Source organism: Lampetra planeri, chromosome 24 (assembly GCF_965212315.1).
Source record: "Lampetra planeri chromosome 24, kcLamPlan1.2.h2, whole genome shotgun sequence".
NCBI classification, from domain to species: domain Eukaryota; kingdom Metazoa; phylum Chordata; class Hyperoartia; order Petromyzontiformes; family Petromyzontidae; genus Lampetra; species Lampetra planeri.
In genome coordinates, this window is record NC_136130.1 from 1,545,069 (window position 1) to 1,572,694 (window position 27,626).

The window sequence follows — 27,626 nt, forward strand, 5'->3', positions numbered from 1 at the left end:
CAGATAGAACCAATGGAAAATCGCAGCATTGAGAACTGGCATAACGTATTAAACGCAATGCAATACCGCATCTCAAAAGCGATCGCAACGCCGTGCAGTAATCGAGTGAGGACACAGTCCACGAGTCCTTTTGTGTCCAACGAGTCCTATGAGCCGGGTGCCATCGCTGTTATTATTATGAACAAAAAAATATTGTTGTGTTTAGTTTGTTGTCCTTGCCCCGCACCTCCGATCAGCACGGTTGGCTATGTACGGTGCAAAAGGATGTCAACATACATTATAATTACACTGCATTACCAATAGTGAGTTAATATATACTTATGACAATCAAACGTCATTCCAGGAGTCGGATGCACTAGACTTTATGGGTTTAAAAAGAAATGTATCTTAATTTCAAAGGTAAATGTAGGGACGTGTTCACCAACGATGTTCTTTCACAACTGTCCAAATAAGCTATGGCACCCTGAAAAATGTTATAGGTCTTTATTACTCCCCAAGTCTGAAACAATGGGACCTCATTAGGGTTAGGGGCTGTCACTTGTCTGGAGTTGACCTGGACAGACTGGGAATTTGCACATCTGATGCAGGTGGCAGTAATTGATTTGTACTGAGTTCTGGTACCGGTATTGTGTTGAACTTTTATTTCAGAACACTGTAACCGTTTTGATTAGAGAAGTTAAACGGTAACCAATAATCGTTTTGAGAATGGATTACCGGTTCCAAACATTATGAACTGGTAGAGTGTTCGTTTCCAGTGAAATTATGTTCATTGATGGGAGGCGGGAACTTACAACCGGCACGTTGGCGTAAGTCACCATATCTGACATATTTTGCCCTAATTTCTCAGTTGAAAGGTCAAAAAGTTGCATCCCTAGAATTTCTCGCTTGCGCACACCACTGCAGATGGAAATATCTCAACTGGTAGGAGCTCTAGAGGGAATTGGCCTACTCTTCCACGCTGACAACACGCCTTGTAAAGAGATGGGAGGCCCCACATTTTCAGCTCACACTTTGAGAACTGCCCGTCGACTGTGATATATCCATTTGTATAGACGTAGGCTGACCGAGAACTATGTACCGGTTCGGTCTGTGCAAGAGGTGGCGATCCTACTTGGCATGATCATGTTGGAGTGGTTATGCACGAGCCAGACTTGACATTCCTTGATCTTCTGAGAGTTCATTGTTAACAACTGAGCCAAGCTAAAGGACCCACTTGTGCTTCTTAGCGTCAATGTATTCATCCCTTAAACAAACTCAACAGATTCGTCATTAACAGTGGCCTTAAAATAAACCAAAATGCAATAGGCGACGTTTCGAGCCTTCGTCATAGCATGACTCATCTTCACAGACCAGAGCAAAGGCACATCTTAGGCTTCACTGTTAATGACGAACTTTCAGAGAGCTCCGTATATTGAGTGGAATCGATTAAAAGCCGACTCGCGTTTGAAATGAAGACGACTCTTATCTGCAACAACGCACAGAGGAGGGCCGCCACTCCACTTTCCTCGCCACGCACCGGTGCAGACGGAGATAACATTCATTTTACTGCTCAGCAAAAGCAGCATTATTAAAGTAATTTTAATCGTCGAGTGCACTGAGACACTTTACCTCTGATATAAAAGGACGCTCTTTCACACATTAACCACACAGTGTTGCATAAACCGATGTTAGGTTAAGAATTGCAAGACACGAGGGGGGTGGCATCCCGAGTCATTCATTCCCCGGCCACTTCTGCAGACGCAGCGCGACGCTTCCCGATCTCTCCTCGCGGACGCCGCTTTCCGTAAAGTTGCTTCTGGAACACGACTCGACAGCCCGACATCGCGCGGAGACAAACGCAGTAAGTTGCGCTCCCTTAGTAACGTCGACACGTCGCTGAGAACGTAATTGTTAGTTCTAGATTTGAAGCTTTCGTGACTGCAAGGATTCATACTCTTAGGTTTTTTCGGTAAAGTCACGTAGGTAAAAAATAAAAAAATAAATAGAAATAAAATTATAAATCACTTTATTTCTATTATTATTTCTATTACTTTTATTATTTCTTTTTTACCTATGTGACTTTACCGAAAAAACCTAAGAGGAATTGTTCGTGTCAATCTGCGGCGCCGCCTGGATAGAGTTCGGCGGGACGAGGAGGGCAGCGACGCGGGCGAGAGATCTAGGATACACGGCAGGCTCTTGTTTGACACATTGGGCCTGCTCTGTAGTGCCCGAGCCAAAACTTCAACGCAACATTACAAAAGGCAAGCCCCGGCTATTCGCACTAATGCTTTTAGGGACGTTTTAGCGGGTGTTTGGAAGACGACACCTTGTTGTGAGCGATTGCGTGCTCATTGCGCAATGTCGCATGCGCTTGCAATTACACGGTGCAGTGTCAAAATTGCACAGGCACCAGGGATGTGACAGATTCAAGATTCATGCTCAACAAAGTCATGCACAGTCGCGTTTCTGTTCGGTATACACTTTATTACATGAAGTTATGTCATTTGCACAACGACGCAGCGTGTTGGTTTATATATTTGTATATGATTTTAAGCTTTCGTGACTGCAGGAATTACTCTTTGGTTCTTTCGGTAAAGTCACGTAGAAAGAAAAGAAATTAAATAATAGAAGACGACGTTACAATTGCAACACAAGCAGTCGTCATCAGGTAGAACTAAATGTGAGAGAGACAAAACAAACACGGAGACACACAGACACACAAGCAGAGAGAGACACAGAGAGACACAACATAGACGTGTGTCTATGTTGTGTTGTCTCTCACTTATATATGTTATGCATTTGACCAAATTAGCCGGACTATGTCTCATTCTGACAGGAACATGACGAGTAAACCCATCATAACAAAAACATTATTGAGGCCGGAAAATAACAAATTTAAAGAAGCACAGAAACGTGTACAAAAAGCTCTCAACCTAAGTATATTATACAAAAACCATAGCAAATTTCCGAAGAAATTCACTGTGGAGCTTTTGACTTGGATCACATCAAAATATGTGGTCATTTATATACGTTTCTGAATTCAACAGTATATTGTGTACAACATATGATTTAATGCACTGCCTTGTCCACACGTGGCTAGATTGCAGTCATGGCGAAAGTTGGTGAGGCTATCACGCTCTGCAATGGTGCTAAGATGCCCATGATCGGTTTGGGGACGTGGAAGAGTGAGCCAGGCAAGGTGAGTCATGCATCAAACATCCACATTGAACTGAACTCTTTATATTAATCATAATCAACGTTTTTTGGGTTTATTCATAATCAACGTTTTTGGGTTTAGATCGCGTTATTTATAAATGTGTCGTAACCCTCCACCACCCGACACGGCCAATCAGTAAAAAATGTGTCACGTTGACAAAAGACAAATAGTTCACTGCTTTAGCCCACCGGTGTGTTGAAGCGTGAAACCACAATAATTTACAATTGGAGTACGACGTTTCGCTGGTAAAGTTTGTATAACATATTAGTTAATGTCTATACAGTATCTAACTCAAGCCTGCAATCACGTGACTTATACGCTGCCACTCCCACTCAGAATCCCTCCCTTCGCCCCGCCCCCTGTCAAAACAGAAGCCGCTTTGTCCAGCTCGCTTCTACTCGCTCCATCTCTCTCCCACTCTTCCCTCCCCTCTCATTACCCTCCCATCCCTGACATCTTGTGCCAATAATTCCCCCTCCTTCTGGTGCTCCTTTGCTGCTGATCATCTTGAGCCGTGCCCACTTTGACAGTCATTTTGCGGAACTTTCCTTCAAGGAAAAATAGCAAAGGCCCCTGCCACTTTCAACAATATGTCTAAATTTCCCATTATTTTTCTCCATATGCATGTATGTTGAACTTCTTTCGCACTGTACGTAGCCAACCGTGCTTTTAAGATAGAAAAAAACTAAACATTGTGTGTTTTGAGCAGGTTATATTTTTATTGTTAGGCAACTATTTTGAAATATTCTACTAACGTGTAAGCACAGTTTTGAGCTTGCACCTGCATATTTTACATAAAACATTACACTTTATCATAACCAGGCACTGCAGTCTTTTTTACCTTTTATTTCCTGGCAGTCTCCGCAAACCCATCTGGCCTTTGCCAATGGTAAAGTGTTTGTGAAATTTTCTCCGAAATGAACGAGCCGTCTTCTATTAGAACCTCTGTCACACACATCTAACCTTTATGTCAGGCATCAAAACGTGCCTATTCCTAAGTACGTTTCATTCAGGGTCTGGTTTATGAGCATCTAACGTGGATGTTGGTTGAATGAATGGCCTTGGTGAATTTGTATCATCAGTAGAGGAGTGTGGTGTAGAAGTTGCTTGAATAATCTGCATTCCTGCAAGGTGTCTTGGAGTACCTTTATTATAACAATAAGCTCGTATAAATATTATGATATGGGTAAGAGCTTTTAATTGGCTTAGTTTATTTAAGAAAACAAAGTATGCTGTTTGGAGAGCTATAAGAGCTAAAGGTAAGATGATGCTTCAGAACTTGTAAGATGAAACTTGTCTGTATTTAGAGGAAGAGGCTTCAGAATGGTTTGATGACACTTGCGACACTTAATTTTGCCGCCCACCTTTGATGAATGTCGTGCTCCACTTTATGTTCATGAAAATTGTCGATGGGGTAGGGATGGTACGCAACACAGCAGTCACGATTAGTCAGTTTCACCTCAGTGATCTCAAGTACCTGGATCAGGTCAAAAATAATTGGATAACACATTTCAGCTTTCTGTACATTTATTCAACGAGACTGGATACGAGGGCTGTAAGGTTAGGTGTGTTGCTGAGTAAAGGAGCTCCTGTTTCACATGAGTCAGCGGGAAGTTGGAGTTGGGGGAGAGTAGAGGGGTTTGTGTACTGTATATAGGTGGTAAACCCCGAGGCTGAAAGGAATGTCAAAAGGCAAAGTTTCATCATAAGCATAGGTTGTTGGTGTACAATATAAACGACTGTATAATACTTTAGAGTGTTAATTAAATTAAAAGCTGCGGTTTTTTTATGCATATGGAATGTTTGTGTTACTGCATTTGTTGGACAGTTGATATGACAAAGCAACTAGAAATTATAATTTGGCCTTTGAGTGCAGGTACATGCAGAGTTTGCGAGAAATGTCATGGCAAGATAAGGTAAGCAACTTGGGATTTTTTGAAAAACATGTGATACTTTTTTATAATCCTATAAAGAGAAGATTCTGATGGCTAGGCAATATGTGCAGGTTGGACACATGTAGGTTTGCTGAGACAGAGGTCAGAAACTAAGGGGAAGACCTATAACCATCTGGTGGGATGTGGTAGGAATAGATCTTGGATGGTTTATAATGGTTCTGTAACAGGTTGGGGATCAGGCAGAAGACAGAAAGTCATTGTTGTTGGTATGTGACCCCTTTAGCTTGATGAAAAGTGTGCTCAATAAAACTCTTGTTGTCTGCTGCCCTCCTATCATGACTGTTGTTGTCCACAATCATCTGTTCGTACAAGACATACAGGATGTACCATCTTGTTTGTGCATAGTATGTTCTTGACTGTATTTGTATGTTCATGAACGTTCATGCAAAATTGTACCTGTACATGTGTGTCATGCATTTGCAGCATTTACCGTATTTGTTGCTGTGATCGCCAGGTTACACTGAAAACCTCCGCCTGTTGTCAGTCTGTGAAACACTAAATATTTTTAAACTTGTCTTGTGCGGCAAATGTGTGTATGTATTACGTATTAAGTAATCTTTAGTTTATTGCAATTGCTCTTTAAAAAAAAATCTGAAATGTTTCTAAAGTCTTAGCTTACATAACTCCTAAATGTCCTTGTTTTAGGAATAATGCATGCAATGGCAAAAAAGCCAAAAAATGTGCAGAAGTCTGGGTACATGTTTTGAAAGTGTATCTATTTAAAAAAAATTCTGATTCTCTCAATCCCATGAATTTAGAAGAGTGTACACAAATACGTTTCATTTTTTAGGTTGAAAGTAGTATTGGGAGGAGCAGTGGCATGCAGTGGTTATCAGGCTAAACATTAGCTCTGCTGACCTGGTTTAAATTTCAGGCCATAGCTAACAATCGTGACGAGTAATTTCTGAATTGGTCCTGGGGCCTCCCCATTCACCAGCCCACATTGACCAGCATGGTGAAGTATCATAAGACAGCCCCAATGACTGGCATGGTGTGGGGAGCCTTCATCCAGCAGTGTATGGACGATGTGCTGTAAATTATTACTATATCATAACAGAGTTATATTTTTAGAAGGAAGAAGTATTTTAATCATGAACGAAAACATGCCTTATATCTCAGAAGCCATAACTGCTGATTGCAGAAAAGTAATTATCAGCTAAATTTGCATTGCTTTCCACGTGACAGAATTAGTGAATACAATATCACAGTGCTTTAAATGTTTCATATATAATAGAAGAGATGTTTGTTCAGTGAAATAATTATTTGGATTGGAATTGGATCATGTCTGGTATGTGATTAGTTTAAGAGTATTTAAAATGCATTGGTAATCTCCGTCTCACAACACCAAATGATTGTGTGTATGCCAGCCGTACTGTACAATCATACTCTTTCCAAGTTTGTACAGCTACAACCTACAAAGTACACTACAGTAATACAGTAAAATATGTTGGAAAAGCTATCTATTTGAATTGAATGCACAGTATTATAATCCATAAATGTAGGTCATTGATATTTAATGGAATTTTTTTCTGTAGCTGAAATCTGCATAAGCTCTGTTAATTATATGCTCATGCTTGTGTAATGACAGGGTGACACCTGCTGGCCTGGAAAGGGAATCACGGGTACGGGCACGGTTAAGTAACAACTAATCAGAGGAGGTGTATCTGGGGCAAAGGTAACAGGTGGGGTTGGCCGAGATACTCCGGCAACCTGTTTGAAGGTTCCATGAGAGGGTGTGGCCGGAGGCAGGGCCTAGCCACGCCTGGGGGGATATAAGGGGGAGCGGTCCCGGGGCTCGGGGTTCGTGTGTGAGGTACTGGGTCCTGGCTGCGTCGCTGCTCGCCGACATCTCTCTCCGTCGTCCGGCCATGTGGAAGATCTCCTGCGTGGTTTACATTGCCGTCATTGTCAAGCCGCCAGGGGTAACCAAAAATATTTCCAAAATCATGAACAAACACAAGATCCATCGGTGAAAGACAAGATTCCTGATATGCAATATCCTGGCGTCTACAAACTAAGCTGTATCTGCGGCAGCAGTTACATTGGAGAAACTAAGCGACATGTCTCGGACTGTGTCCGTGAACATAAGGCAGATTTGAAACATGGTAGGACCAATACTTCTGCCGTGGCTGATCATTATTTTAATGCGGCTGGCTCAGACAAAATAGATTTTTCTAAGACGATGGTACTTTGCAAGCCTACTGGCTATTAACAAAGATTTGTTCATGAAGCCATCCATATATACAGACACAGAGACAATTTCAACCGAGAGAAAGGTTATAGACTCAGAAATCATTGGAAAGATGTCATCATACACTTTGGGTCATGACTTGATTTGTGTTTTCTTGTTAACCTCCACCGTCAGCAGTGTGGGTGTATGGAGCGAGGTGCAATGCTTTGATTGGTGTCGACCTACTGCCGGTGTCGGAGCCCTCTCCTACATTAACTTTAGCTGCCCCGTCCATCTCTAAACCTTTATAAACAGCTTGCTCTCAGAGGCTAACCTCCCTGTTCCTGATGACGACCGCTTGTGTTGCGATCGAAACATCGTGATATTTTTATTCACTTTCTTTTTATTATTTTATTGTTATTATTTTCTCTACGTGACTTTACCAAAAGAACCACAGAATATGAATTCCTGCAGTCATGAAAGTTTTAAGTTTCAGTTTGGTTAGGAGTTTATTCAGCCTATCATATCTTTGGGGTCAATAAAGTGAGGGCCATTTTTGTGGGGAAGTCAACATTGGTTGTTGGATGATAAACTCCCCACCGTCATAGGATGTGGAATAGCCAACACTGGTGCAGGGTTGTAAACAGGAGATGAGTGGGAAATCACTTTGACTTTTAGCAAGAGGTGCTTTAGTCAGCAGTATACAAGTCAAGCATTAGTGAGCAAACACATCCCAGAGGAAAGTTATATGGTTTAGCCGTGAATGGGCTAGCATTGACTGGAGTCGGATAAAAGGTGAAAGGTTACTCAGAACAGTGGCAATTGAGTTATCCAGGAGACTTTGGACCTATGTGGTAGTGGTTGGAAAAGATAATTCAAAAAGGTCAAACATTTTTCCTGGCTGCTGTCTGGTTAAATGTGTTTACTCTAAAGTAACAGTCAACATAAATCCTCAAATTCCACAGTGTCATCACGCATTTGTCAACCTTGATCTTATTGGTGTTTTTTTTGTAATATTGTCAGCAGCTCTTGACTGAGAACGACCTTTGTTCGGGTTTTTTACTTATTTTTGGAGTGGAGAAAGTCGTTCATAATTACACATCCCCCTTCAATGTTGGATTGCTGATTAATAGGCACGTCATGGTTCACCTCCCACAGGGACTCAAGGAGATGTTAGGGTTCAACTCAATAATCAATTATATTTTGTCTGGTTTGTGCTATTTGCCTTGTAAATTCCATCTAGTTTCTTTTGAATTGTTTGTATATCCTAAAGATAGGTTATGATGTATGCTGGTGTTAGCATAACGAGATTATCGTTAAGGGGAGTGTTGTGGTGTATTGTGTTGGCAGGGCAGTTTAATTACCTAAATAAATAACTTTGAAAGAAAATGATCAAGGACAGTGGGTTAGCTAGACAGGAATTGAAATGGACACCCAGAGATTGGCAAATGTGTTAAATACCTAAGCCAGGATTGTGTAATACTGTAACAGGAGACTTTGGAAGGTAGCTGACAACTATTAAACAGCTGAAGGATCTAGCAGAAGGAAATAAGTGATTTTGAAGTGTTAGCCATAAGAATCTTTTGACTTTGTACTTTATATTAAATTTTATGTCGGGTACAGTCGTGTGTCAGCAACTGCCTGCGCTCATCTTTTCCACAATTAAAGTCAGATGACTGTATTATAACGAATTACTTTCCCTCGTGATATAAAATAAGGGGTAGGTGTTTATAATTTATCTGTCCCACTTTACGTCAAACACCTCTAAAATATTTTTTTATTTTTCACAGGAAGGCCATGTTTGGATGGTATTGCCGTTGAATAAAAATTGTGCAAGACAATAGTAGCACCCATTTGCCATTTTGAAAACAAGTAAACTTGTTCAGTATTTACACGAAATGGAGCTCGACGCTATATCAAGCTTATACGTCTCTGTATTGAGTAGGCAAACATTGAGTCCTCGATTGAGATCGGTTCTTCAACCATGGTATGTTAGACCTTTGGTCAATTAACATTGCAATTACAGCAACATCTTCTGCAAAGCTAGAATTAAATATTGTGAATGCTATTCTTCGTGAGTCTATTGATTGTGATGCTATTCATTGTCCGTTTGAAAAAAATATGCCCTCATTACAAATTGCGTCATGCTTATTGTATTCAGATTACACAGTTAAAATGGTAGTTGACCCTTTGTCTGCAATACATGCAGCAACATTGTATGGCTGATATTCTGTTATTCTCAGCCATATTATATATGACTCGTATTATCTGTGGCAGCTGTAAGGCTTGTGGAAACGCATTTTATGTGACCCTATGCTTTCTATTATTAACACATTGTCATTGACCCCCTACAGCGTGTCTCATTACCCACCATATCTTCAAAGATACGTGGAGTTGTGTGGCAAATGTATCCTTTTACCCACGGCCTGTACCTTCAGCCATAATTCCCGTTATCCCCAAGTTTTTCACGGATAAGTGGAGTCGTGTGGCAAATTCATCCTATCATCCACGATTATCCGTGATTATACCCCCCGCAGATAAGTGCAGTAAAATCACAGATCAGAGGAGTTATTTTGTATATTTAAGAATTGATGATTTACAATTTCCATTACAGTCATTGCAATTTTATGTAAACGATACATTTAGGCTAATGCGGTGAACGCATCTGTACAAACGATAAAAAAAATTCCCCAGGAGAAGCAATTTAAACGAGACGGTAATAAGACAACGATTTCTTTTTTTTAAATAAAATTATCACCCCAAATTATGACGCACGTCACTGGGAGGGGTGGTTGAGTGTTTCATTTACACGTTCACTGTTGAGCCTGTCCAGAATCAGGTGTGGTGGGTCACGCCTGTCATCTCGCGACTTTGGATGTCAGGTTACTGAATCGCAGATTCGAGAGCTGTATAAATGTGAGACAAGCTTTTTTTGAGACGTGAAGTGGCTTTAAGGAGCACTAGTACAGTATTACAAACCTACTTTTTCCGTCTTTGTGTGGGGTTTCTCCGGAAATTCCAGTAACTCTCTGCCATGTACAAAAATACTTTTAAAAAGTAATTGGTCTAACATTCCACGCAATATCCTTCAAAGGACAACGTGAGATTCATTGAGTTTTTCCTGGTTAAATGTAGATACATCACTGTTGAGAAAAATGCATGCATAATTATATATGTATCATAGTGGTCGCAGACACATTAGTTATTTAAATATTATTTCAACACTTCTACGGAGCTTATGTGGATGTGAGCTTATGCAGTCCAAAGCTATGACTCAAAACTGCTCAATGACATTGCATATTTGCCATAAAATGTTGTCTTTTACGCTCAGTCAACACTGGTTTAATTCAAATGCCTGAGGCATTGGCCACCGCAAAGGGTAAATACTTGTACATCTCTGGGATTTTTACTTCGGTTTGTTTGGGTATCTGATGAGTGTCTATGCCGACAGCCTCATTTATGAAGTTCTAGGTCTGTATTACTGTCTGTTTTTGGAAAATGATAAATTGATGAGATCCAATTGTCATAATAGCTATTTGTGAAGATTGGTTGCAAGGAAACAAATGGTATTTTTAGAAATGCACCTTCAACCAGTTGTATATTTTGGTCAAATGACATAGCACATTTTCACTGAGTAAACACTCACCTGGGGTGTTGGCAATGGCAAAGCTAAATACAGAACTGCTCTCATCCATTACTGTTTTCTGCAGCCCTATTCATGTTCCAGATTTTATCCGAAAATTCATAGCGGTGGGGCTTCCTATTACGGGCTATTCTTACGTGGATAAGAAGAGTTCTCCCGTCCCATACTTGCATTGTCATTGTGAAATTCCTGCATTGTACTGTGCAGCCACCATCTTTGGGCATTGATGCTGAATCGGTGAGAACCTTGATGATGAACCTGCTTGGCACTGTGAGTCTCAGACCCAGTCTCAGGACTTGAACCTGCATCAGAGCTCTGGCACAGCCATTGTGAACCCACTGTGAGAGACGCAGAGACTAAGAACTTAAACATCTTATTTCGGATGTTCTGGCGCACTGCTGAACATAGCCACGATGAGCCCCTGAAGACTTCCATTCACCCCCAGACGTGGATGCAAATTGTATGATTAAAATCTGCACATATCGAGACAACCCATAATCAGAGAAAATACTACAGGCTGGAAAACAAATCGTTTATGCACTCGAATTGTGTTATTGAAGTGACAATTTGTGTGTTTCTTGCATTAAGCAGTGCTTTGGCTTTTGTCTACATTTGTAGATTGTGCAATACCACGTAGACTGATTGCACAATAACATTGCGCAATTACATCTTGTTAAAAAGCTAAATACATAATTTTAACTTTGCAAATTTTTGGGCAGCCCATGAGCCTTCATACCCCCTTAAATCTTCCACAATAAGATATCTTGCTACCAAGTAGAAATGGGAGGATTCTGCATGCTGCACACACAACGGTGTCCATGAGTACTGTATATAGATCCTGCTTCACAATCCTAGTGAAGGTACTGTATAAGGTAAAGGTGCAACCCTGCAATTATTGTACTGGCACTTGCCCTACTCCTTGCACGTTCACCACACGTCCTTTGTCAACCCAATGCTACTTTGAAAGCCTCCCCATAGGAGTGGCTGGGAATTGAGCACGGGTCAATGTGTTCATAGCACGGTGTGCTAACCACTGCACCAGCATTCCCGCAAATTAAGATCGTGAGCAGACAGCATCCGTATCGTGGCATGTTATCTAAAGCATTCAATACAATACTACAAAAATGTCTACACTTGTACTGTATAACCAGGCATGCATACTTTGAAGGACACATTTATTGTACATTTCACTTTTTTTCTCTCCAAACAGTTCTGCTTCGCAAATGGGCAGAACTGTTTATGTAAGCCCTAGCCTTGTGACGTGGTTGTTGGTTCAGGATGACTTGCATTTTTTTGTCCAGCCATCGAGAAAGTTCTAATAGCACTTGGAGGCACACACGCACATCCTGTGCACTCACTAGGTCACTCGGGGCTAATATGCTGGTAATAAAAGATGCCCAACCTGTTTGATCATCTTTAATTTATACATCTTTCTTGTGTGGGCTAGTCGTAAGCAAAGTCATTGCCCAAAATAAATAGTTGGCTGCTATAAAAACGCCTGTGAGGAACTTGTGATGGTCTGGGGAGGTTGGTTATTGCATCGGAGGATCATTAATGACGGCGATGGCATAAGGAGGCCTGCATCCAACAGTGGATTGATCATGACTGATGATGATAATGATAAAAAAATATCCCATATTTATTTTTGATGAATGCTGGTGCAATATTTTCTCAATGTCTGTGTTTAGGTGTTGGGAGGTTTCTCTCATTTTCTATTGAGATTGGCAACATAATATAGCGGTGACTTGTTACGCCGCATGTGTAATTTCTTGCTGTCGGTGCATAACCTCACTGGCCAGAAAACAAGTACGCCCTCTGTGTGAACTCTTCCATAAAGTGCAACAAGCTCATAAAAGGGTAAGCAATTCATGATTTAAATTCTGCATTGAGAATTATCGTCCACAGTTCTCAGTAAACCACTTCACAGTTATTTTGGAGAGGATAGGATTAGTCGTCACATGTTAAAAATACAGAGAGCGTTGCATGTTTCCATAGTTAAAATATTGAAATTTGTTGCCTGTGTGTAAAGGGAAGGAATGGTGGTGCAGTACTTGTCGCACTTAGCTCACTGCACTATGAACCTGACAACCTGAGTTCATCTCCCAGCCAATGGCTGACGTCAGTGGCAAGTGATATCTGAACCACTCCTGGGGCGCCCACTTCACCAACCTGCATTCACTAGCGTGGTGAAATATGGTCAAGCAACTCGCATGAACGATACGGCATGGAGAGACCCTCATACAGCAGTGGATTGACAAAGGGATTTACATGTACTTGGTGAGAGTGACTCACTGGTAAGGTTGTGCTTCAAATCACTGTTGGGGGTTGGCTTAGCCGTCTCATTCCTCTGGTGTCGATAAAATGACAGGCACACTTTTTGTACTGGGTGCAATTTTGAACAACAGCCATATCAGACAGTATTTCCAATCGGCATAATCATTCGTTCACTGCAGCTCAACAGTGGTAGTTCTGTTGAGAGGATGACCCCTGTAATGAGAATGTGCAATGTCCACTACTATTTCAGGACTGTCCACATGAAATGAGCACTGCCCCAGTGCTTATTTGAGCAATAAACCACTTTGACTTTCTTTTTTACCCCTGTACTTGCATTATTTTTTAATGTGAAGAAAATGTGTATATTGTGCATTAAGCACAGTGTGATTGATAATTTACTCATAGGATTCCTCCAGTATAAATGCATATTCTGATTCTGATAATCATGAATTTAAGAGCTTATTTAAGGGTACTTTAGGCAGTGCACCACACTTGTATTTGAACTGCAGGAATAAAGACAGCAGTTCCGTTGAAGGAGAAAATGTTTCGTAAGACATTTAAATCATGTTAGTGTTGCCACTCTTTAAAAATTGGTTTATCTCTCTGCCAGGGGTTTGACTCCCATACCAAACTTTGTTATTATTCTTCTTCCTGGAATTTCCCCACTCATTTGGGATCTGCCTTCCAGGTCCACTTTCTCCACTCAGTCCATTGTGCTTCATGTCAAGGCCCACCACTTTAAAACTATTTTGAACTCTTCACCGCCAAACTCTTTCACCGGTCGAGTAAAAGAGAAGCAAAGCAGTGACATGCGTGAGTTGGGCACCATGTACCTCAGCAGAAAATTCCAATGGCAGAAGCAGGATGTTGGGTAATTCATAATCAGCAAGGGTGCAAAGTAGAAGAAGATAAGTCACTTTTTTATTGTTATGGATAAGTCACAAGATTTTGGTGCATTTGTAAGGGAGTTCACACAAGTCGTCCTGGTAAGGGAATTTTAATGTTCCAAACATCACCAACGTGAACATTTGCGGGGCATGGCCACACATCTTTACGGTAAGACTTCTTCTCCCAGAGCTGCTCTTTCTTTGTCTCCCCATCCCTTATATACCCTCTTCCCTTTCACACTTACTGGGGTTATCCCCTCAAATGTCCTATCCCGTTTTTCCTGTCTTTCTTGCCAGCACCCTTCTTTAATTATTTTTTTTATAGGCGTGGTCCATTGTCTGCTATGTGACCCCCACATTCAACCCCAAACGTGCCCTTACGAACTCTACACATTCATGATCTGTGTCACTGACTCATGATTGACTAATCGAATAATTGTATTTACCCAACAGCAGATTATCTGAGACTGAGCTTTGTCATGCTGATCCTTCGGCAGAGTGTCATGGGTGGGGTTATTTAACTGTCAGGTTAACCTTCAGCCTGCAGTTAAAACTGTTTGTAAGTCAATAATATTCCTTTTTTTGCGGTTGCACAAGGCATTTTACACTTCCAGAGCCTCTTGTAAAGTTACACAGATCCTAGAACAGGATTGATGGTTAAGAAGAGTTCAGAGACCTGAACAAAACCGTACATTTTTATATGTCAGTGTTGGCACCCACAAGGACTGTACTTATGCATCAACTTTAGCAATTACCCCGAGGCATGGAAACCTTATCTGCAGGGAGAGTTTGGAGACAGGTACTGAGCATCTGTCCCTGCCACCTATCTCTCCCTGAGGACCCTCCACACAGAACTCAATTATTTTCTCTCAGACTGGAGTGCCGGCGGGCTCAGCCGCTTGGGTCTTTTTTAATTTTGAATAGATTTGACAAAGATTCTACTTCGTTTATTTTCTTGTTCCAGCTTCATTTAGAATATATGTATTTTCAATCTACATGTATTTTCATTGATTTAATGATTGCAAATTATGTTTCATGCATAAAATTAATGATGCATTAATTTTTTTTTTTCATCTCGTGACACCCAGGGCTGTAACGCCTAGATCCCAGAATACTATGCATGATTAGGAAGCACGAGGCAGCCTAACCAAAGCCATGGATCATTTCACGGTGTATAGTAAGTGTACTATTGACATGTATAAAAGAAACACACAATGTAAAAAAAACACAAAGGCCCAGCCAGTTGAAGATGTTCTACAAAACATTGCCAAGTTATGCACGTGTGACTTCTCTTCTAACACGATCGTTTTTGCTCAAATTTTCAATTTGTTGTTTTTTTAAATCGAATTTATATTTGCTTCATCGTGGTACTTTATATTTCATTAAATTACTTTTGTAATTTCGGTGACCCAGGTCACTCTTACAAACGAAATTATCCTGGTCGCTTGAAGTCCGCACCTGGTTAGACAGCAACAAAACAACCAAAACCAAGTCAAAATGCCACAATTGAGGTGATGCTGTACATTCGGCGGCCGCCACCCAGCGAGCTCCAAGTGGTCTCTTGATAAACTCCATCCCGTTGTCAGTGCCTCAGAAATATGAAACATTTGACTGGTGTGGAGTCCTACCACTCCCTGTCGGAGGGAGCAGCGCCAAACGTGACAGCTGGCTGGTTTAGCCGGGAGACTGTTCTGGTCATCATGGCAGGCCATCTTGCTCACAGTACCAGGCAATGCCAAGCTGCTTCGCTTTGTGTCCCATTTCTGTCAGACCGGCGCGCTGTCCACAGATGCCCTGATATTTTAGCTGTTTTGTTGCGAGTTCGGTTCTGTCTTCCTCTATTCGCCATGATCTCGAAGGTTCCTTAGTAGGTGGCCAGACAAAAAATTGGTGTGTGTTAACCTGATTGCCTCAAACCGGAAAAGATGTCCTGGTTTTCCTATCTCCCGGCCTCATTGATGTCAACCCTCGGCCGCTGCCATTACGGCCTGACCTGTTGTGCCAGCAGGTATTTTTATGGAACACACCCTTGGATTGCTGTCATGGCAATTGAACGGCAGCAGTTCAGTCATTTAGGGCTTGATGTCGCAGTCCAACATCTTCTCTTAAAATGTCTCCGCCCTTCCATCTGGTGAGTTTACAACTCCCACTGGTGCCACTTCAACCGTTGGTGTGCTGGCCGCGGCTTGTACCGTGTGTCTTGCAGGTTGACCACCATCACTACATACCTGATGGAAAATGTTTTCATGAGGGGTGTTCCACAATGGCCCCGAACGTAAGGTATTTGGCTATCTTGGCATTCCATTTAGACCTTTGGGGCAAGTTACTGGGCTCTTCAAGTCTTTTTGGGAAGGCTGTTTTTGGCTTTCCAGGCAGGAAAAGGCTACTGTGCGATTCAGTTTGCCTCCCTGGAACTGCCATTTGTGACCCTCTGACCCAATAGCAGCCTGTGATGAGAGATTCTTGCCTCTAACGATGGAAATTTTGATTGCCCATGTATTACAGGTTCTTATGGCAGCACATCTGTTCCCTATACTCTTTGGTTTTTTCGGTAAAGTCACTTAGGTAGAAAAATAAATAATAAATCACAACGTTTCAACTGCAGCACAAACAATCGTCATCAGGTGGAAAGATACAGCAGTAGAACTGCTGAACACGTCGTGATTTATTATTAATTTTTCTACCTACGTGACTTTACCGAAAGAACCAAAGAGTATGGATTCCTGCAGTCATGAAAACTTCCAATCTGTTCACTAATTTATAACGAGCGGGAAGATTTGCTTACCTCTCCTCAGTTTGTACTGCGAGTCCTTGTCTGGTTTTCATGTCAACCAGGATTTGCCTTCTTTTTTCACCAAGCCATTCCCACTCCCACGCACAATTGCATAGGCTTGACCTGGTTCGGGCGCTATCTCTTTAATTAAAGTGGCAGGTGGCTTTGACGAAAATCCGACTGGCTGTTCGTCTTTCATGCCGGGCAGCAGCGTGGCGAACTAGCACCCAAGCAGCTGGTCGCAGCCTGGGTGCGGGAGTGAATCCAGAAAGTCTATTTAACACGTAGGCTTTCGCGACCAATATTATTCATAATAAAGGTTTTTGGGTTAGATCGCGTACTTAAGGGATTTGGCCAGGTTGGTCACATGCACGCCCACCATTCCACTCGAATAATGGCAGTGTCTTGGGCTAGTAGGTTGGGGATACCATTGGCCGTAATTTGTCAGACAGCGGTCTTGAGTCCCCTTCCAAACCTGCACTCAATCAGGAGGGCATTTTTGGCACGGCAGTGCTCTTTCCATTGTTTTCCTTTTTTGTGGGTTAATCAAGTAACCACAGGGCTTTCGTGCTCACATTAAGCCCAGTTGACAGAGGTAGCCACCACCCCACTCCATTCCCTCCCTCGTTTACCTCAACAAACAGACTCCTGGGATGTCGCGTTGTCTCCTATGGTAGGGGATGGGACGTTGGGGGCTTTGATTGGTTTTGTATTGTTTGTGGCGTAATATCCTAAGTGTGGGAGGCTACGTGCGTGTCCCCGAATTGTTTGCTTTGACAAGGTAGCACTGAGTAACGGGGCCTGGAGACCTGTGAAATAGGGTTGGGGTTGGGGGCCTGCCTCTGAGGAGAGGGGGGGTAGGGGGTAGGGCCCCCACTTGTCAAATGTTTGAGACATTGAGACACTGGCACAGGATGTAGATCATTAAGTGACCTTGAAGTGTGGCGGTGGTCGCCTCTGAAAACGGGGCCTAACGTGACTTTTAACGCGAGTACCAAAGCCTTGTCTACACTTGGCACTCTAAATTAAATCATTTCAAGACTATTAATGATTCAATAAAAAATACGCTTTTTTCTTACCATAAATTAATCGAATCAAGAGCTCCCATCCTTCAAATTATCATCAGTGGCCTTGAACAGCCATGTGGAAGGTACAGGAAGTATTTAGCCATCTGCAAGAGATAGCAAGAGGTGGTTTCCTGGCATCAAAGATGAGCTCTTAAAGGAGATAAATGTAGGCCTACAGGAGAGGAAGATATTCGTCCAGTCTCACCATCAGCCGCTGCATGATGACTGATGGAGATGAGAGCAGCTTCAATAATAATTCACATGGCAGTGCATTGTGCTGACCTCTGTGTGAGTATGACGCCCAGCTGTATTTTATGCCACACAGGTGAAGGCGGCCGTGGCGTCGGCGCTGAACTCGGGATACCGGCACATCGACTGCGCCGCCGTCTATGGGAACGAGGCGGAGGTTGGAGAGGCCCTAACGGAGTGTTTCGGTGCCGGGAAGGTGCGCCACACGAGCCAGGCGCGGTCGACACCAGTGGGCAGAATGGTTCATTGGAGATCAATAGCTGAAGATGTTACTGTGTGTGTATATATGTGTTACCAGGTAATTCCCACTGAGCTATTAACTCATTGTCAGAATGGATCTGGCCACAAATGATAGCTCAACGAAGTGGCTTATCACGTGGAAATATATATTGCAGAAAAATACTCTTAGTGCATGTTTCTAAATGTGGAGGGAAAAACCGGAGGACCCGGAGAAAAATCCACATGACCATATAGCAGGCGTCAGGGTCGGGATAGAACCCACGGCCTACTGTATACCAGAAAAGGTAGTTAACATCTTTCCACCGTGGCGCCCCATTGTCATCGTCAAAGCTGTCGAGCTCCCCACACCTCGCCAAGACTTTCCATAATCTGCCTTATCTCACAGTTGCTGCAGAGTAGATATGTGCCCTCCAAGATTACAAACTTGCACGTGTATATGCATGAGCCCGTCCTCTTATCAGATGGTATTTCCCAGGATTACCCCAGAATTGGTAGGGTCTGAGTCCTGCAATTGCATAACCGGAACTAATAAATAATCCCTCCTCTTACAATTATCTTTATGTACATGTCGCACTATTTGCACAGCATCTTGAGGTGCTGTTTCATTTCGATAGTTTATAAATCCAAATTGTACTGTACCGAGATATTTTTTGCCGCAAGATCTGTTCACGTGAGACAAGATTAACAGTCACTTTATTCTCAGTAAAAAAGACAAAGGGTTATTTGTTTAGACACAATACAAGAGGGTGCAATAGTCCTGAAGACCTTGATAGGGGCGTCTAATCCCACGTGCTACAGCACCACTGATGGTGATGGTTTTTATCATATGTACAGCAACATGTACAGCTCTTTTGTCAGTCCACTGCTGAATGAGAACCCGTCCACACCGTGTGGGTCGTCAGGCTTATTTAACCAAACTTAACCACACTAGTCAGCGTGGTTTGGTCAAAGTGGGAAGCATAGACCTCCGATTAGCACAGTTGTCTACATCCAGTGTGAAAGAAGTTCAACATACATAGACATCGGGGTAGAGTTTAGTACTTTCACTGGACATCTGTGAAACAGATCTTCATCACTCATCAGAATCAACAATGGATTTGTCTGCACTGCCATCTGCTGACAGCGTAGCTCAGCAGCAGGCCACAGTGGTTAAATCCGGTTCTACAGTGAGGGGATAGTCCCAGGCTGGTCACCAATAACTCTACACAACAAAACCATCGTGTTAAATTTGGTTGTGCGCTTCATTTGGATAAATTCCAGCTCTGAGAATTAAAAATACCAGTTTGAATATGTTTTTGACGAACATTTCTCTCAGTGGCAGAGAGGGTGGCAATGTGATTCCCCCTCCTGTGTAGACCAGAGATCACTTGAAAGGGATCTCAGAGGTAGCTCTGTGGCATCTGATTCTGTGGTTCGTTAAGTAACATGAAGGGTTGTACAGCTTTCCTTCGCTTTATGCGGGTCCGGTTTGTGCGATTTCGCGCTGTATATGACAAAAATTTGCTCGATGTGGTTTGAATTCACTCATGTACAGCTATGCGGTTCGACGTGGAACAACATTGTGTGTACTCTGTGTACAACTTTACAGGCAGCTATCTGGATTTGTTGCAACCTTTGTTTGGAATGCATCTACTCCAGCATAATGTGTGGGAAATCCGTATTGTTCTGGAATAGCTTCTGATGGTACCAATGGCACAATCGGGATAAAAATGTGGAAAAGACACGTAAATGCTGCTTGTTTGTCAGCACAGTTTCATTTTACCTTCATATTTTTGTTTCCCTAACGATCAAGGCAATCGCCCGGGAGGATGTGTTTGTGACGTCAAAACTTTGGAACACCAAGCACCACCCGGAGGATGTGGAGCCGTCGTGCCGGAAGAGTCTGCAGGACCTCAAGCTCGACTTTCTTGACCTCTACCTCATTCACTGGCCCCACGGATTCGAGTAAGAACCTGCCAGTCCCTGCTTCCATGAGCACAACCCCTGGGTTTGTAACATTGAATGAAAAAAACCCTTTTATTTATCAGGTAAAGCACACTATACTTTGTTTCTTTCGGTAAAGTTGTTAAAAGGCAGCACGATGTCTGCTGCCTTGTTAAGACAGCAGACATCGCGGCTATCGCGATTTTCACCTGAAGACGATGGCTTGTGTTGCTATCGAAACGTCGTGATTTATTTTGTTTTATTTCTACCGACGTGACTTTACCGAAAAGAACCAAAGAGTATGGATTCCTGCAGTCACGAAAGCTTCAAATCAAGATTAAAGCACACTATTAGCTTTTTTTCAGAAGCGACCTGGCCATAAATGATAGCTCAACGAAGTGCCTTATAGTGTGGACATTTATAGCAGACGATTACTCTAAACACGTGTTTCTACATGTGGACGGAAAAACCGGAGGACCCAGAGAAAACCCATGTGACCATGAAAAGAACATGCAAACTAAAAATATACAGGCGTCAGGGTCAGGATCGAAACCACGACCTCCTGCATACCAGGAGAGGGAGATAACATCTCACCACAGCGAGGACCCTATCTTTCAACCGACATCTGGGCGATTTCTGTCTAGGAGTAGTTTCAGAGTGATATGTGTCCGAGTTTCTTATAGCACCATGTAAACGGCGATTCTGCTTAGACGCGGCGACATCGCCTTCCCCAAAAACGAGGACGGCACGGTGCGCTATGACTACACGGACTACCGCGAGACGTGGCGCGCCATGGAGCGCCTGGTGGAAGGCGGCCTCGTCCGCGCCATCGGCCTCTCCAACTTCAACAGCCGGCAGATCGACGAGATCATCGCCATCGCTACCGTCAAACCCGCCATCTTGCAGGTAGCTAGAACGAAAATGTGCACATAGCATGTTTGTGTGTGCTGTGAAAATAATTAGCAGTGGCAGGAATCGAGCATTTAATCCTGTCTAAACTGGCATGCAAACTTCGCATGCACTCGGATATTAGATTGTCAACAAGTTGGCATGTTTACACCCAAGTTGGAGTTGTGTAGGGGTTTAACGCTGTAACATAGTGCATTTAAAGGCAAGCATTGTGACATCATGTAAGTTTGCAGCTCTAAAATTTGCTCGGCCACAAGGTGGCCAGGACATAACAGTATAGCAATTTGGTTCATAAACCCGTCTTTGTAGACCTTTGAAGTGTTATCCCCTGGTATGTGCACGTTTTGTTCACTTACTTGGTATAATCTCACCTGCAAAAACTCATTTAAAAGGAAATGGCTAAACATCCCAATTCAGAGTCCTACTGAAAATGTCTTGAAACTCATTCTTCGATAATATTTTTGCTTGAGGGAATTATGGTCGGTGGTCAAATATAACAACAGTGGCAGCCAAGATGACGTATACCGAGGAGATGGAGCTATGAAATCAGCTCACGTGCATGTGCTAGGTGGATTTCTGCATTGCTATCTCGTTGATAGAGGGCAGCAGCTTGGGGAAATCCCTCATCCAGCAATGGATTTTGCTGTCATTGTTTGAACATGACTTTGTTTCCGATTGGCAGGTGGAAAGCCACCCTTACCTATCTCAGAAGGCTCTGCTGACTCACTGCACGGCACGAGGGGTGGCCCTCACGGCCTACAGCCCACTCGGCTCGCCCGACCGCGCGTGGCGCCAGTCTCACGAGCCCGTCGTGTTGGAGGAGCCCGCTATTCGCTCGCTTGCCGACAAGTACGGCAAGTCCCCCGCCCAGGTCATCATTAGGTGGGTGGGTGTGTGTGTGTGCACGTCTGAGCGATCGTGCAGCACTCCAAACCCAGTGACCCGAGTTTTATTCCCACTCATGGCCAACACTACTCCTGGGCCTCCCCTGGGTCAACTTGGCCTTAAATGAGTGCCTGGTGCAGTGTGTAAACATGAGCATTGGGGAGACAAAGGCAACCAGGCATGGTGCATGCCACCCACTCTCTCATGTGCCATGCCGGCCTTCATAGGTGCTCGCTAACAGCACTTAAACTAAAAACTAAACTATTTTTATTTTACCAGGTAAGGCCCACTGAGCTATTAGCTCTTTTTTAAAGCAACTTGGCCACCAATGATAGTTCAACGAAGTGGCTTATCATGTGGAAATTTATAGCAGCCAATTATTTTGAACGCATGTTCTACATGTGAAGGGAAAAACTGGAGGACCCAGATAAAAACCCATGTGCCCATGGGGAGAGAAACACGCAAGCTCCAAATATACAGCAGGCATCAGGGTCAGGATCGGACCCACGACTTCCTGCATACCAGGCGAGGGAGATAACATCTTGCAACCACGGCACCCCCAACAGTCTGTCAAGGCTATGCGGTGGACCTTGGCCTTTGTGTGTGCATGTGTGCGCGCTTGGGTAGTGCCATTCCACTCACCATTGTGGTGTCCGTTAACTGCAAGTCTGTTTTCAATATTGGGTGGATTAGCGATAGGGTATGACCCAATCACTCCTGGCTGGCCTGCAGTGAATCACTGCCGTTCGGTATGTGTGTGTTTACATTTGTTTGTTTGCCTGAGTTTGTGTGTGCATTTGTTTATTTGTATATTGGTCCTGTTTGGTTTGCTGAATTTGTTCAGTTTGGTCAGAGCATAAAAATATACTGATGTAACACTAAATAAAAGTAAGTGTAATAATATCCTGTTTCCTTATTGTGGGTGAAGTTAATTGGCGGAAAATTGTGCTTTAATGAATCAAGACCAGAGCTGCCAAAATGATTTATTGAATCTGCTTTTCAATGATGGTCTTGGAGGTAATGCATGCCACAGAAGACCGTTAGTGAATTACAAGCTGCTTGACCAAATCATTGTTTCCATTTGATTGGCAGGTGGCAGGTACAACGAGGTGTCTTGGTCATCCCGAAGAGTGTAACTCCATCCCGAATCGTGGAGAACATTCAGGTTTGTTACGGACACTTATATTGCACTGAGATTTGTAAATTTTTTTACTTCTCACCTGCTGCTGTTAATCACCGTGGTTCTGTAACTATCAAGGGACAGAGCACAGTAGTCATTTATCGCGGAACTTCCTACATTTAGCAGCGCCTAGGAGCACATCAGCCACTGTGGGTGTCATGGGTGCCCATGACCTGCTGTGGTGCACCCATTCATACTGCTGGGTGGATAGATTCGGGAAGGGATTTAAAACACGTGCCCATTGAGCATACTAACAAATGTGCTCCGTATTTTGTAGTTGTGCCTGAGCACCACTGCCAATGTACTCGCTCAGTTTTTCTGCCTGATCTTGATGTTCAAGGCTTGGTTCGTGAAGCATGCAGTGGTGAATTTGGATGTTGATGGCTGTGAGCAGGGTTATTCACCATGTGTGTTATGCGAGCAGGTTTTTGACTTCGCTTTGACGGAGGAGGAAATGGATCAGATAGGTTCCCTCGACAAGAACTGGCGCTACATCGTGCCCATGATTGAGGTATTGCGATTTTTGCTGATGCAAAGGAAAGCTGAAATGTTAACATTTAAAATATATTTTTTAGTCGGTTAACTTCATCCAGTTATAGTTTCGTTTTTCTATTCTTTGGGTCTTTCGGTAAAGTCACGTAGATAGGTTCAAATAAAATAGCAACTACGACGTTTCGATTGCAACACAAGCGGTCGTCAGAAGTGCTTGTGTTGTGATCGAAACGTTGTAGTTTTTTGTAATTTTCTTTGAACCTATCTACGTGACTTTACGAAAGACCCAAAGAATATGAATTCCTGCAGTCACGAAAGCTTGAAGTCAAGATTTAAAGTTTAGTTTGTTGTCCTTCCCCTGCACGTTTAGCACGGTTGGCTACGTATGGTGCGAAAGAAGGTCAACACACATACAAATTTAATAAATATGTTTTGGTGGCCAGTTAACCTTTCTGCTATTGTACTTAATTGGTAAAAACCGCAGAGCATATCTCTCTCCTGCCAGGCTCGCACCCATTTTCAGGCCAGTGCTGCATACACCATGTACTGCATGAGGGCAGCCGCCACCGGGTGTCCACTTCGCTTGCAGAGAATTGGATTGGTTGAGATTACACGTGATGCAAGGCACTCGTGAATTACTAAGGCCTTTTTCAGTGCCCTATAAATACAAATAAAAATTCATTTGGCATGCTTGCTCCCATTGTTACCCATCAAAATGTATGTAGACGCATTCTGGCCAGGTGGCCCGGCGAAAGGGTGAGCAGGTTGCAGTTGGGAGGTCCCGAGTTCAAATCCTGGCTGATGTTTGACTCGGGCGTTGATAAAATTGGGACAACTTTGTCGGGAAACAACAGTTGATGTCCAATGGAGAGACTCGCCCTTGCCGTAGGAATCTGAAACTTCTACCACTGGCTTAGGGCTGCGAAGAGGAGAAGAGCATTGCCTCGATGCTCATTTTGAGCAGAAAATCACTTGGAATTTTGACACGTGCATTCATGCGTTGCAGCCAGTATTAAACATGATTTACATCTCTCGTGATTTGTTGCAGGCTGATGGCAAGATGATTCCCAGGGACGCTGGGCATCCACACTACCCCTTCAACGACCCCTACTGAGCTGGGATTTTCTTGCCTCTGTCGTCCCTGGCAACCCCCCCCCCCCCCACAAAAGCACAATGGAGAGAAATTATTAGATATCTCCGTCCTTACTGCCATCCCCTGCAGATGAAATTTGTGACAATTGTAGGAGACGAATGCAGGCACTTGTATGTCCTTTCAAGTTGCTTGACTAATTAACTAGGCAAGTAATGTCACCATGGTGTGTTTTGCATGATTGGCTATTCCGTCAACTTAAGTTTGGCTACATTGGGTTATATTCCAGGGGCATGTTGCACAAAACACCTGAGCTGGACGTTTCCTTTCATTTGTTTGTTTTTGTAGTGGTATGTTGTTACTGCCACGTATTGTTGCCCCTGATGTCTCAAATATTGGCTTCAAGCATACCACTGATTTTTTTTTAAATCCATACCTGATTTAACAATGTTTGCCAATGCATTGTTTGAATGATCATCTCAAGCTTCGATTATAAATGGTATTCACGTCAACATAAAAGTACTTTTTTGAAATATAAATGTTAAACTATTTGATTTACTACGATTTTCTGGAATCGTACTGTACACATTAAAAAAAAAGTATTTGTTACTAATTGCCAAATGTCTTGTGAACTGTTGATAGTGATTGTGACAGTTTTTGCTCGGTAGACATGGGGGCTTTTTGAATGTGCAAGAGTGATGTTCATTGATAATGTGACCACACATTTTCAGCCCACAGAGCCTCTGTCAGTTTGTGTTGCTGGCTTGAATTAATCATAACATAGCTGTGCCTTAATCCCACATACAAAGCAGTGTTCTGCATTAGCAAATAATTCCTTTTTGAGAGTTTACATCGTAGGTGCCTGCAATGCAGGCACGTTCCAGAATTTATTCTTGTAGGCGTATTCAAACCTCGACCTTACAGGGTAACAAACATCCACTAAACTCGCCTTCTATTCGTGTAGTCCATGGTAGAGAAACCTTTCCTAAAACCTGTCTGTTCACGTGGTTGGTAGAAAAGTAGTTCAACAGATCAAACGTTTGTGAGGCTTTCATCTAGCAGTGGATTGATCATGACTGACGTATGTGTACATAATTTCAGAACATTGATTCTAGTTAAAGTTTGGTCTTCTTGGTTAGCCAGCATGTGGGGAATTTCTGCCATCCAACTTTCTTGTGCAACTGCAGAAATAATTTAGCGCATGGGTTTTTTTTCACTTTAGATACCAAATTGTTTCCAGTTCTAAACAGCTCACAGTAAAACTGGGCAGCCACAATAATATCCTGCAAAATGAGCTGCTCACAATTTAACTTGCAAGCAGAATACTTCATAAACCCATATTCCATCAGTGTATAGCTGCAGAGCTGTGATGGAAAAAAATGGTAAATTAATAAGGTTCCACGCAGCCAGTTGAGTTATGTTTGTCCCTTGAGCAAATTCTACCGCATACTGGGAGCTCCAATCCTCTAGCCAAGAGCCATATTCAGGTTTCGTGTTGTACCATGATGTGGCCACTTGGCCGTATACCATGGGACGATATGTCTGTTTTTCCGGAATGGAGAAGTTGATAGGATGTTAAAATGTTAGCCAGTTGTAGTGGAGTTGGACTGCAATCTTTACTGGAAGTTTGAAAATAACTGCACTAAATTACACTGCCATCTCGGTGGTGATTTGCACAAACGCTTAATGACATTTTTCTCTTGGCAACATACAGAGGTCAAAAGAAATATTACAACATAGCAAGGTGTGTTTATTTTGCAACAGGTTGTGCACCTGTTATTGTCAAAGCACGGTGAGGTTTTATTGACAGTCATTTTCTGGAGTAAATTAAAACCCAATTTGTTCAGTGTATAAAATTATAAATGCATTTATAGTTTTGACCATGTTTGCCCACATAAATATTTACTCCAATGTAAAAAACAACAACCTGTGTTTAAACTGTTCCTCTCATAGTCAAATACTCTAGTTCATACACCTGCGCCTGGGCTGCATTATCTGTTGTGTTTTTTTCCCTGACATCAAACACGTGCTGAAGATGGACGTATTATGGCCACTGGAGAGACGTCAGTCTCATGTCATGTAACGCTCCAGTTCTGTACGGTATTTGAATCCAATTGAAATTAAATATTTCCTTCAAAGGTTTTTGCAGTTGTGTGTTTTTTTAAATCAACATTTTAACACATCGGACACATTTTGAGCTTTTTTTAACTTCTAAACTTCTAATAAAGCACATTTGAGGATCTATATACATGTACGTTCATCGTTACTTGAAACATGTTTTGCATTGCCCAGGTGTTACTCTGCACTGGCATCGTGGTCAATTGACAATAATAACTAACATCCACTCCATCGACAAACAGGAGAACCCGGCGACCCAAGTTCGATTCCCTCTCACGGCCAACATCAGTGGCGAAAATCAGAATTGGTCCTGGGCCTCTCCTAGGTAGACTCAGCCTCAAATGAGTACTTGGTGCAATGTGTAAACATTGCTACTGGGTGTGGTGCTGACCACCCACCTCGTGTGGTGTCCCAGCCTTCATAGGTGCTCGCTAACAGTACTTTCCCCAAAAGTATGTTAAGGCTATACGCGGGATATTTGTCCATGTTAGGGTTGGGGTATTGGGCAAGGGAGGCCTCGGAGCGTGTGGCATTTTGTCCTGAGCCTCCAAAAACCTTTTGGTGTCCCTGTG

At 42.8% G+C, this 27,626-nt stretch overlaps 1 protein-coding gene across 3 annotated transcripts; it reads left to right on the forward strand.

Moving 5' to 3' along the window:
• Positions 1 to 1,472: 1,472 nt before the first annotated feature.
• Positions 1,473 to 27,074, forward strand: LOC144726648 (aldo-keto reductase family 1 member A1-like). Of its 3 annotated transcripts, XM_078605390.1 has the most exons (10): positions 1,473 to 1,840; positions 2,118 to 2,243; positions 3,083 to 3,181; positions 18,294 to 18,413; positions 20,250 to 20,401; positions 21,091 to 21,286; positions 21,972 to 22,171; positions 23,267 to 23,339; positions 23,779 to 23,865; positions 24,895 to 27,074. In XM_078605390.1, exons 3-10 carry the CDS (start codon positions 3,092 to 3,094, stop codon positions 24,958 to 24,960), a joined length of 984 nt encoding a protein of 327 aa, XP_078461516.1. In that variant the 5' UTR covers positions 1,473 to 1,840; positions 2,118 to 2,243; positions 3,083 to 3,091; the 3' UTR covers positions 24,961 to 27,074. The 3 variants fall into 3 exon arrangements, with proteins under 3 accessions (XP_078461516.1, XP_078461515.1, XP_078461517.1); XM_078605389.1 differs by lacking the exon at positions 2,118 to 2,243 and having other exon boundaries at positions 1,476 to 1,840; XM_078605391.1 differs by lacking the exon at positions 1,473 to 1,840 and having other exon boundaries at positions 2,100 to 2,243.
• The last annotated feature ends 552 nt before the right edge of the window (positions 27,075 to 27,626 follow it).